The sequence below is a fragment of the Phaenicophaeus curvirostris genome, chromosome 6 (assembly GCF_032191515.1).
Source record: "Phaenicophaeus curvirostris isolate KB17595 chromosome 6, BPBGC_Pcur_1.0, whole genome shotgun sequence".
Taxonomy (NCBI): Eukaryota; Metazoa; Chordata; class Aves; order Cuculiformes; family Cuculidae; genus Phaenicophaeus; species Phaenicophaeus curvirostris.
In genome coordinates this window covers 17,840,273-17,853,061 of record NC_091397.1, presented here as the reverse complement: position 1 = coordinate 17,853,061, position 12,789 = coordinate 17,840,273, and the positions used below count along the sequence as shown (strand labels likewise).

General features: G+C 40.8%; 1 protein-coding gene across 11 annotated transcripts in view; it reads right to left on the bottom strand.

Moving 5' to 3' along the window:
* ABI1 (abl interactor 1) overlaps nucleotides 1-12,789 on the bottom strand; it is a 75,221-nt gene that overhangs the window by 51,346 nt on the left and 11,086 nt on the right. For all 11 annotated transcript variants that reach the window (XM_069859489.1, XM_069859492.1, XM_069859488.1 and 8 more), the window contains exon 2: nucleotides 2,654-2,821. In XM_069859489.1, the coding sequence (XP_069715590.1) occupies nucleotides 2,654-2,821 (168 nt within the window). The remainder of the gene's footprint in view (nucleotides 1-2,653; nucleotides 2,822-12,789) is intronic.

Sequence of the window (12,789 nt, the reverse complement as noted above, 5' to 3'; positions counted from 1 at the left end):
AAGTCTGTAGTAGGGAGTTTAGAGGTTTATATTCTTTAGAGTATTTAGCAAAGCCTCGATGCTCACATTGGTCCAAAGCACAGAGTTGCTGTCTCTGTGTGCTCAGAGCAGTGCTCCCTCACCATGGTGTCATTACTCACGTGAAGTCTTTGTTTGCTCTCAACAAGAAATCAAAGTTGAATTAATTTTTTCCCTATAAAAGCAAGTAAACTTTCCATCTGTAAAATTAAGTTCCAGTAACAGAATAGAATATACCACTCCATCAGCTAGCTTTTCATGAGTGCTTTTTCCAGGAGGTACACAGCTAGGAAAAATAGTGGCTACTAATCAAGATTAGCTATCCAGCTACTTCGCCTAGAGTTATTCTGGACAACGTGCATAGAGAATTGAAACACAGTAGAGGAACAGAAACTGCCTGCAGGTCAGAAGAGCCCCAGGATTTTCTTCCATAGAAAGAAGAAAGGTTTTTTTAACCAGAAAAACTATCAAATTGTACCTTATCTCACACTTATCTGCTCTATGGTGCAAAACCTAGAACAGAGTAAATGACTGGCAATGCATCAGATCTGTGTTTCTAGGCAATACTTGTTTCACGGAGAAGAATTCCATTTTGAGAATATGTTCATCTCCGTGCTTTAGCAGCATGAAAATATTCACGACTGATAAAAGCACAGGGAAAGACACTCTGGAGACCTCCGAGAATTTAGAAACAGTCTATTAAAGCAACCACATAACCGATTTAAGATATGCAGTTGAAGCATTTGAAAGAAACATTTCAAAGCAAACAGCTGAGCTGGTATGCATGCATTATCTGTATCCAGTTTAATTCTACAGAATTAGTCTGCAGAGGTTCATTTATAAGCAAGGATTAGTTTCAGGAAAGACTATCCAGAAACTACAAGTGACCTTGCTAAACACTCCTCAAAAGCTCTACAAAGCACCATTTGTTCACAGTCTTTAGCAAACAGTTGGTGTATCAGGTGACTCCATAGCTTTCAAAGTAGTGCCTTCAACCCAAGCAGCAAACAGTACAGAGGGTTAACACCCTTTGTGCTAGTATCAAGCATTTTTGCTTTTTCCGTGGTTAGTCATATCAGTGGGCCAATGAGAATTTAACAATAATCGCTTCGCTCTGAAACACATAAAAAGCGATATGCGCAGTATGAAAGGACATCCAATGCTTGGGAAAGCCTGTATGTTCAGTCCAGTCATTTCTTCAGAGGGAGTCAATCCTAGCATCAAGATATCTCTGACTACGTGACAGAATAAGAAACTTATCTATAGTAGTTGTATTTCCTCATGCCTTCCTGCTTCAGCGGCAGGTCCTTTTATAAATACATAATAAAGCTTTTAATGCTGTGTAGTTCTTAGCACATACTAACTTGACAAGCCTTTTTGAAAATGTTGTTATTAGGATAGCCCTTCCAAACGCACTGGAATCTTCTCCCTGCTGACATGCTTTCAGTGAACCACTGTGCTGCCATTTTGCAGAAATATTTTCCGAAACCACAATTACTCTAAAGGAACAGTAAACAGAGGTTTGCAGGGCCTACAGGCACAGGCCATGAGATGCATTTGGGGTTTTTTTTTTTCAAGTATTCGGTCTAAGGTACACCACTAACATGGTATTGGTTGACCAACAAAGGTTTTAAATTCACTAGCTGCACTGAAGAACACTTTAGGTTGAATTCTCAGATTTCTTTTATGAAATAGGACATAAAGCCAAATGATCCAACTGGATTCCAATAAAAGCATACAACAGAGTGGACACTGGGCCCTCAACGACCAATTGAAGCCTACATCAGGACAGCAATGTAAGGGTGAAATGACTGAGTAGATCCTGTCCGTCCCTGCCTTGGCACTAGCATGGCACCCACCTGATTATGCAACAAGAAACTTGCAGGTTAAACAGAACAGAAGTATTTTGGCTGAGTGAGCACACAGTTGGACCAGTGCCAGATCAGGTCCAAGGCAGGCAGCTCCCACAGCTCTGTCCCCTCGGCAGCAGTCAGCTAGGGTGAAGCTTCAGCCAAGGCAACACAGGGCTGCCACAGACAGGGGTGGGTCTGTTCTTTCCTGCCATCTATTTCCATGTCCTCCCTGTACTAACTCTAGCAATACTGTAGCCACAGTGTGAGTTAGGTCAGCTCACTCAAACTGCTTTGGCTTGAGCTGGCAGTGGCAGCAAGTGAGCCTCTCTCCCTCTCCACACAGCTCATAAAATGACAGCCTGCAAAGGATGAAAATGAATGAGAATATTGCACATGCTGCACCATTAAATAAAATGCCATCATTCATATGGTCCTTCTATCTGGATTTCCTTCAGAAATGGAATCCTCCTCTCTACCCATCCCTCCCTCAAATGCAGCTTCAGAACTTGGAACCTTTATTATTAACACCTTCTTTAAATCAAACAGAGTCCCAGTGCTTCTTGATAAAGGAAATGTTTTACTTCAGTCATTACCTCCATTATAAAGTAGCTTTCATAAATACTAAAAGCCTTACAAATTCCTATCATTTACTTGGAGAATTCAAAGTGGTCAACGTAAACTAGCAAGCTCAATAACACAAAAGACAAGATAATGTCTCCTCCAATGTTGTCAGTCCTCTGTCAAAAAAAATTTAAAAATAAAAAAATAAAAAAAGGGATTACCTGGGAGATATGGTTGATGGAGGACTCCATCCGCCGTAGCTGGGATGCTTGTATGTCCAGCAGCTGTAATACATTGTTGGCCAGCGCATTGATCTGATAAGCAACACTGGCTAGAGACTGAGTTGTGTAGGCTTTGGTCTCTTCTAATGCTTTCCTTTTATCTGGAGCCTGTAAAGCAAAAGAAAAAGATGTTTGCTTAAGGCCAGGAAAAGGGTGGGAGGTGGGGCAAAAGGACAGGAACAAAAAATAAACCCTATATTTAGAAGAATCTGTAATCAAGATCTGACTGTGCAGTCAAAGTACTTGATCTGCATCTACATTGTAAAAAATTAAGGAGCAGACAGAGAATTTGAAAAATGTTTAAACTTAACAACAGTGCATGCCAGAAAACAATTCATTCAGTTGGAAAAGCCAACACTATCACGATTTGTTGGCATCAAGTTTCCAAAGCCTGCACAATTCTTCATTTCCAGAAAAGCCACCAATTTCCCAGGAACACTGAAATGCAGCATTTGCCATCTCTTATGAGGTCTCAGAGACCAAGCCACTCACAGACAGGAAAGTATTTTCCCTGCAGTTGGGTGTCCCCTACTGCACATGTCACCTAAAGCCAACCCTTCAGCTATGCTGAACGCTACTCCACAGTCCAGGAAAAGGGTGAGCAGACCAGCAGGATGGCATGCACAGAGGGCTCCCGCATGCAGGAGTATTTGTGAAATTATCCCTCCTCACACAATAGCTTAATAAATTTCCCTTGACAGCTGAGAAAGTTCATTGTTGACCAAAAAGATACACGCATACATTTTTGACGTGTCAGAAAAGAGCTGCACTTCCCCCAAAGGGCAAAAATAGGAAAGGATTCCTTTCCCACTGAAATCATACCTTGCTGAAGTCCTCACTCTGTCCTGAAGCATCACCACTTCCTCATCAGAGGGACGGTTACTGTTCAGTTTTATTACACAGTTTTAACTAAACTCTGTTATGCTGAATACTAACAGGTTACAAAGCCACAGCACTCAATTACTGAGTGTTGTCAAATGAAGTTTCATGTCTTCTCTAATGATTTGTTGATCAAATGCCTTGCCTTCATTTACCTAAGCACCTACTGTTTTAGTTATTTGTTCAAATGACTGGTTTGCCAGCAGGATTAGATGAACATAGTTGTAAAGCAGAATATATTTCATGTCCTCCTAGAATTAGGTTAGAAATACTTTCAAGCTTTGCAGATAAACTGCAAACTGAAATTGCCTGAATTAACAGGTTAGATTAGAACTAATTTGACATCTAGTCTTTTGCACTTCTTAATTAGGACTGCTGGTATCCACAAGATACAAGCTAAAAGACTCATGGCAAGCAAAATAGTCAGGGGAGAGGGAGTAGCAAAGAGCCATGTGGCAGCAAAAGGAGGGAACCAGGATTTCCAATGTTCTTCAACTGTAACTTCCACCTCTCTCTTTAAGCAAAAACTAAGAGTAGTATAGAAAACAATGCACATGTTTACATTCCTTCAGATACTTTAGTATGATACATGAGCACCAGTTAACCATTCAAATTTAAAAATGACACGAAACAAAGGGTGTCAGCTGACTTGCTTTCCTTCTAGTTCAGGATTACTTTACGATCTCATATCAAAAGCTTCAAAGATGCTGATGTCTCTAGTAGTCCTTGATAAAAATGCAACTTTCAAGGTCCTTTAGTAGCAAAGAGAGTATTCTTTAAATCCAGAACATTACAGCTTTTGAAGTTTCCCTCCTAAAGCAAGCTCTCACCTGTATGCCCTGTTCACCCTGAACAGCTATGTTAACTATGGCAAAACTGCAGTTTGAAATTGCTTTCAAATTACTAGCCTAAATACTAAAAAAGAGAACCCCTCCTATAGTCCAAGTAGACACACAAAGAGATAGTTAAACTAGCACAGCATTCCACACTGCATATTGTGTATTTTCGTCAAACCCAAACTTGTATCATAAAGCTTCCTTAAAAAGTTTATGTAATTACTACAGTGAAGTAAAAAACGATTCTGCACTCAACCAAGCAACTGCTGCAGTAAAAAGAAAGTAAGAGCTTATTTACTGGCCTTTCAGTTCAGTGACACAACAAGGTCAAGTGATAAGGAATCTGTCCATCCCTCCGGAGTCTTTACAAGTTGCATAGTTCATCAGTTTTTTCTTCTCCTCTCCAAAAGGCCATCCACATCAGCACATCCCCACAACAGTGTCTGTGCAGCATTCAAATCATCTGTCCTCCCGGCTTCCTCTCAGCTAACTCCCACCATCTTCTAGTTCATACAGCACGCAAGCTTCCTCCAAAAATCATGTCAGCTCAAACTGGAAAGCACCTTCAGAAGCCAAGCTGTTGCAGGCACACCAGTCCATACCCTCTTTACCCATTCTCCAACCTCCATCTACAGCCCTATTCACTGTGCTTGAAACTCCCCGTAAGATAGCATGCCCCACCAGAAGAGCTGGCTTCATTTGACAAAGGTCAGAAAACAACTCATGAGACCACACCAAGACGGGTTGCCCTAGCAGAGGCAAATTAATTTGCTTTCTCAATGTAGCACGTGCTGCTCTGCATTTTTCATCTTTAGTTGTTGGAATATGGGCAAGCACAAGCCCATCGAGGATAAACTACTAACAGAGCACTGCCCTGAAGCAGCCCAATAATCACTAAGCTAAATACAGCTGTTAATTATTCAGTGCCCAATACCTGTTCAGATGCTTGGCGTTCTGTTCAAGGGCTTAACCACTCTCAGCAATCAACCTGTACCAACAGCTTTACATTCAGTTTATGTGCGTTTGCTGTTATTGCTCGTGTACAAGTCATGAATTTAACAGTGCAGTATGTTTGTGTCTGCTTCGCAAGGAAATACAAGATAATTGTCTGGTTTTACACCTTTGTTGTCTTTTTTGGAAAAGACTCCCACCTTTCATTAATTGATTAAAAAGAAAATTTGGATTACTACAATCAGTTGCTACATTGATTTATCACATATCAGCATTCACAGAACACAACTACACCAGATACACCCTTTTGTTCATGTTGTCATTTACATATCTTTGATATTTACAGAACGCTATAGATACTACAGCTGAGGTTTCAAAGTTCTGCTTCCTTCATTAAGGTCTTGCCATTTTAGCTCAGAAACCTGGTCCCAACAAACTCAGGAATGAAATTTTACTAAAAACACAACACCAACAGCAACCAAACAAAGAACATCCAGCCAAAACTTTAGCTAAAGTCAGCACTTCATTTTTCAAGTCAATTGAATTGCACTTACCTCTCATTTTGTTGTACTTTTTTACTATTCCTGAATTTGTGTGGGGGTTGAAAGCTCAAAGATTTTAATTACTCAACAGTTTGCAAGCTATTAATAACAACATATTGCAGTCACTGAACATGTAATCCATCTCCTTTCCAAGGCCTTCTCTCCAGAGGACTGGCCATCAAATTCTTCACTGACAGTGAAAATAAGAATACAATAGCAATACACCTCTTCTTACACATGGTGAGAAGTGGTGTCAAATAGAACTATCAAAGCTCTCAACCATCTAAATAACTGGTTGTTCCAGAAATACAAAGGAATTTAAAGACAGGGGAGGCACAGAAGGATGCCTACCCATTCAGAACTGTTCTAAAACCCAAGAACGCTACAGTAATCCTAAAATTAAAACAGGATGATGAAATTCCTGCAAGTCTGTTCAGTAAACAGTAAGTCTTCCCACCTACTGAGGTAGAAATACTCAAACACAACCAGGCTAGAACCTACAATTCAAGTCAATTGAGCTTCCAGCATCCACAACAAAAAGGCCCACTGGTTTGAAATAATTCCATGTCTGTTGAGTTTCTCCAAGGCAACATGCAGTACTCAGCTGTACTAAATGCTGAGAAACTGGTGGAACTTGAAATCTCTTCTCCCTAGGAAAAGACCTTGTGCAATAAAGTTGGCATTCATTCAAGGCACCAGGTAAGATGATCACCACCACAGCCACAACCACATTGCAGCTGACAAGCGAGATTTTAGTCTGTTTCTTTTTAGAAGCACTATCTTGAAAAAAATCATGGATTAGTCAGCTATTCCATCTCAAGGGTCAAAATATATACCAGATTATTTTAGTTTAACAAACACACAGGAGAGTAACAAGGACTGCCTATAATTAACAAGCTGTTTCAGACAGTCCCTTCCCCCAAATCCTGTACTTGCTAGACAATCAGCTAGAAGCAAATCCTTCATTTCCATCAATAATATTCTCCTGACCAGTCATGAATAGCCCCCATAGCAAATTAGCATTTCTATGGGCCAAGACCAATTTAGCCAATCTGCCTGTGTCCTTGCAGATTTTCTTTTACTTGAAAGTTGCCTTTCATTCTGTTGATTAACTGTAAAAAGAAGAGCCTCATTTTTTCAAATCATTATCTCTTCTAGGGAAGGTAGAGACAGGTTGTCATCAGACCTCAGCCCATTCCAACCTGTGGGTACATGGCAGAGAAAAATGTCTTTGAGAATTATCTTCCAATAACTACCTTACCCTCACATATGTTTTTTACTTAAACAAAAACAAGTTTGCAAGATAGCTTTCATAACAGACAGACTTTAATAGGCCTGTAGAAGAGGACAGAAGTAGCCTACAAAACCACTTTTTAGAAAACAAACAAATAAAACAAAACAGTAAATAACTTTTTAAAAAAGAATCAACTTAGGAATTCCATGTTAATCCAGGCTGTGAACATTATGGCAAGAAACAAATCTATCCAATAGGAGTGTGATTTACAAAGCCATGCTGACTGACAGATGGAGCCTGGGAAGGTAGGTGCCAGCTGCTCTGTTAGCAGCATTTTCTGCCCAATGCAACAAACAGCCTTCATATTGGCTCTGGACTAAACCACCCCCTTTACTAAAAAACAAGATACATTCATATAAATACTGTTGAAAACACAAATTTTTAGTTCTCCTGCCAAATCCAATAATGGAGATGTCATAGTAAACATATATGTTGGCACAATACCTTGTTAATGTCAGTTGTTGTAGTCTGCTTATAAAACCAAAATAGCATGCCATGCTGAACTAAAATGACAGAAACAGACGTGCCTATATATCATTTTCACACAACCCTTGTACACTGAATTAGTAAGACTTCAAGACTGCATATGCAGCAAGCTTAAGAAATTTGGTCTCAGTCTTATTTTTTGTGCTTTACATGATTTAGACAACACAGGCTCGAAGACAGAAACAGCAGCTTTCATTCCTGTAAAGCACTGCACAATATTTGCACCGACAGTTGTTTCAAAATTACACTTTTAATTTCCTTGCAGTGCCAATGATTTGTCTTAGAACATCAAACACAAATTTCTTCAGAGCTTACATAAAAGTAGGCTTTGACATCAGGGACATCAGCCAGAGCTCCAAATACAGACTAATACCACCCTCAGACTGTCAACTGGGAAAAAAAATCCTTGGCGCTTCTATAGCAGTCTTCCTTCTTCAACACCAAGGAAGCTACCCAGGGCTTTGGAACATGTGATTATTGCAGCACACAGACAGCAGATAATAGGGAATTAGGGAACTTGCTTTCCATTTGTTTCCTTATACACTCTCTCTCAAATATTGATCTCGTTTTCCATTTGTAATGGGGCTTGAAATTAAAATGGCTTTCTGTTTACTTTAAGCGCCAGCACCCACCCACAAATTTTAGCTCATCTAGCGAGCACATACTCACTGGCAAGTCACAAACTTGTTTTTCACTCTTTTTTTGTGGGAATAGGAAGGAGATGCTTCAGTATTTATTAATTACCTTAATATGCTCCTTGTAATGTAGCAGCAGCAACAAAGAGCCTAACTGGAATGACAGTAACTGGAGAGAAAAATCTGAAATCAGTAGATTTTCATGCCATGCAAGCCTTTCAATCAAGACAGCTCAGAGAAACCTGTTTTGAGGCAAAGCTCCTCAGCTCACTGTGTGAAAGTCCCTTTTCATAATATTGATAACAGTGGTTCCTCCTATGGATTTTATTTACTTCCTTCAGTTTACTCTCAAGAACTGGTGCATGCTCACACAGTCAGCAGTTCATCTCCATTTTGACAAATCAAACCAAGGGAATAAGCCCAGAACACTATAATACATCTACCTCCGAAGACAAGCAACATGCTAAAATCTGAAGACCTTCTATAGGTGAGCTTCCAAGATTATCTTTCCAACTCCTCCCTCTCTAGTCCTCCCTAGCCTCTGGGCAGGCCTGGAATCGTACCAGATAGCACCGAGCCCACCGAGCCCGCCAGGCTAAGACAACAAGATTTAGCATAAAGGATCAAATCACAGTGTCACCTCAGCATGTCCTGGTGTCACAGACTATGTCAACAGTGCTCTGAACCCACACAACAGGGTAACCTTGACTGCTGTTTGCAAAACAGCTACATACCAAATGTCTGCATCTGCAAAAGGGCTGGTCCAAAAGCAAGCAGGCTAAAGCTACACTGCTCCACAACAGGTTTCTCCACATGAAGATGTTGCAAGACAACAAAGCAGGGAGGGAAGTGCAGAAGAAGCACATGGAAAGTCATTAGCAGGCCTGTCCAGCTCCAGGAAGAATCTCAAGGCACTAAAATGCAAAGCCAAGAGTTACACAGGCCTTCTGAGATCCAGCAAATGTCTGGACTGCAAGCATCCCTAATTCAGGAAGAGTTCTCATATTTAAGAAAGTCACTTCCGACACACTGTTACTGCCCAGATTTTACAGTTCAGGCAGTGCCCGAACACCACAGTGTTTCTTAAAACAAAGAAAAAAACTATGACCACTACAGGGTCAAATTCTCTTCTCATACTTTGTAACACTACACTGCTGACTATTTAGCGTCTTGAAGATCAATACGCCCACTCCAGCAGGAAACCATCCAAGGGCTTGCGCATATCTCAGCGCTGTCACAACACGCTTAGACCAGAAACCAATGGATCCCCACAGTTCCGCAGTAGCTTGCTTCCCAGCACAAAGTATACTCTCACACAGCACATAGGCTGTGGTAATATGGAAATAAAGTAACCAACTGCAACACAAGGACTGATCGTTTTTACAAGAACTTGCTTGTAAGTGGAGAAAATCAACCTAGTTTCTGTTTCTATCTGATCACATGAACAGCTGACTGTACAATTTTTATCTGATATTGCTTTTAAGAACAGTACGTTCAAGGGGTTTTTTTAAGAATTACTTTTTATTATGTTAAAGTTTGAGCCTATGGTTAGCAACAGCATTTCAAATCCTTACATATATAAGCTCATTTGAATACTGGGTTATTGCAATTGCAGCAGGTAGGAATCTAGCTCCTGAAACACAGAAAACAGAACAAAACAGATGGCTCAGGGGAATGGAGAAGGAGAGGGAGGAGGAATGGCAAGTCAATAATATAGCAGTTTATTTCCCATAAAAATCCCCAGGAACAGGATAGCAGCTAAAAAAAGAGTAAATAAGTATGGTAATCTCCACATCCAGCAACAGATGAAACTTCACTTACAGAATGCAACAGAAGACATAAAGCAAGTTCTTCAATAGGAAGTAGTGTCAGATTCAGGAGTGAGGGACTTGTTTTGTTTTGGTCTTTTAAACCAAGCCTTGGTGAGACAGTTGCTGTGGTGTTAGTTAACACAGCAGTAGCTCAAGTGCATGACTTTTTCTACAAATACAGCTGCAGTGCCTCTAGCAGATACAATTACAGCAAAGTTTTCTAATCCATGCTGAAGTTCCACTGGTGTTTTGATGCTGCTCCTTCACATGGTTTTAAAGACTACTTCCTCTTCATGTACAATGTAGGGGAGAGCAGCTTTAAGCAGATGCAGGAGGTGGAGTCATACAGATGACAACAGGGCTTGCACTTCCACACAACCAGATGCATGAGAACAGCCACATTCACATCATTCCCCGTCCCCCCATGGCAGTAACACAACCCCTGAACTATTCTATTTCAGCACTTGTAGTAGGGCCACCAGGCCACCTTGCTACCATCTTGTCTGTAATCAGCTTAACAGATGAGTGGCCTAATTACAGCCACGGAAGAGCTGTGTTCAAAGAAACAGTCCTTTAACAAGAGGAACACATCAGCCACAGCGGTGTATCCACCCACACCCACACTGGCATCTATCTGCACATCTTTGCGCCCCAGAGGAAGCTGAGCATCTGCCCCCATATAGTCAAAACACAAGGAGTCCAAGTGCAACTGTGGAGCAGCACATGGGACAGTGTAGCATGCATATCCAACTGCTTCGAAGCTTGGGATGGCCTCTCTGCACTGCTAGAGAGGCAGAAGTAGTCGAAGCAAATTATATGCCAGTTAAGTCTGTTGGCAAGGCTTAGTTACCAGAGATAAAATTCCTACTATGACGCTAGCAGATGCAAGCAAGCTCAGGACTGGAACAACTACATTTCATAAGCTCTGTTCAAAACTCTAATTTAAAACAGCAAGAAATGGCTGCATCAGTACCAAAAAGTTATGCCCTAAAAACATGCTCTCAATTTTACCAAAGAATATACAGCATTTACAACATGTAAATAAAACCCTGCAAGAACAGGGGGATGGAAAAAAAGAAAGATTTTCTTATACAAAACTAGATTAAACACCGAAGATCTGTCCAAAGCAAAACTAGAGATTGGTCTTTTAACATCTCTCCACCTAATCAGTTCTTACAAGAGGAACTGCTCTTCAGCTTCCCTCCTTGACTTTTTTTAATGGACATTGGAAAGAAAAAAAAAAAACACCTTTTCTGTTTGATAACTACAGAAATTTGTTTTCCTAGTCACAAAAAGAGAATTTTCTTATTATCATGAATAGCCACATTTTTGCATCCATTATACTTAACGATGATGCATGTTTCTTAGCTTTCGCAGTGGTCAATTTGGATTTAGTCATTTTCTGAGAAGGCAAGAAGCTTAAATGAATATCTTTTGCTCATTATTTATGCTTTCTATTTGCATAACTCCTTCAAAACTACTCCATTAAACACTTCTTCCCTTCCAAGGCCAATTTTAAAAAGCCTTTATGAGACTGACAAGCATGACTCACAGTATTCCCCACATTCATTCCCCCAGGCCTCGTGGGATGCTGTACAGCCAGTAAGTACCTGTTTCAGTTCATACTCCCCCGCTCCCAGTGCTGCTGCAGTAACCCCTTACAGCAATCTGGGAAAAACTAAAGCCGCCTCTCTAGCTGTCTGCTGTAGGTAGGAAGCAAATAGTAACAGTATTTGCTTTTAATGTTGTCCTTCTACCACATCACAGTTAGCAAGAAAGAATGGCTGAAGAGAAGCACATCGGGAAGGAGGGTTACACACTCTCCCCCATTCCTCCTGTGCTTTTACTCCTGCCAGAAACTTAAGAGGTCCTCAAGACCCTCAGGTTGCTTTTCAATCATCCTTCAAACCATTCCCATTTCCTGCCAGCAAGGCTAGAAGTTATTCAAAACAGATTATTTTTTATCAACTCTTAAGGCCCAAGGAATGCAGTCAAATCCCCATGCATCCCACATTCAGGACGAAACCCAGCACCTTCTCTGCCCTCAGAAGGAGCAGCAGCCCACTAGTGCCATATCCCCACATACTTGGCTTCCATCCCCAGTAAATGAGCCCCTCTCCCAATTGCAACAAACACCTTCCTCAGTCTCTGAATGGCCAATACTCACTGCAGAGGAGATTCACTGACAGGAACAAATTTTACAGTTCTTAATGGACAGTGTTTTTCCAAAGAGAAAGCGTGTGCTAGAAAGCTTTCCATTGACTGCTATGCTTCTCCGTTGGTTTAAAGGACAGACCTCTAAAGAGGAATGAAATACACATCTATAAATGACACAGCCACTACTCCAGTGATACAAGACTTATTACAAAGTAAGCAGCATTGCATGCGCTCAAGCTTCAATTGCACCTATGGCAATAATTTTCTCTAAGGTCCAAAGCTAAGGACACATTAGAAATCGGAAACAAACTGCTGCCATTTAAGACAATATATACTTGCAGTGCTCCCAGACAAGTCTCAGGACTAATGCGGCAACCAGATCATTCCAGTGCTGGGAGAACATACGGTATGCTGCAGCACAAAACACCCACAGTATCTGAAGAGAGCCCTTGTAGAGCTAAGCACTTCCAAACCACACACACATT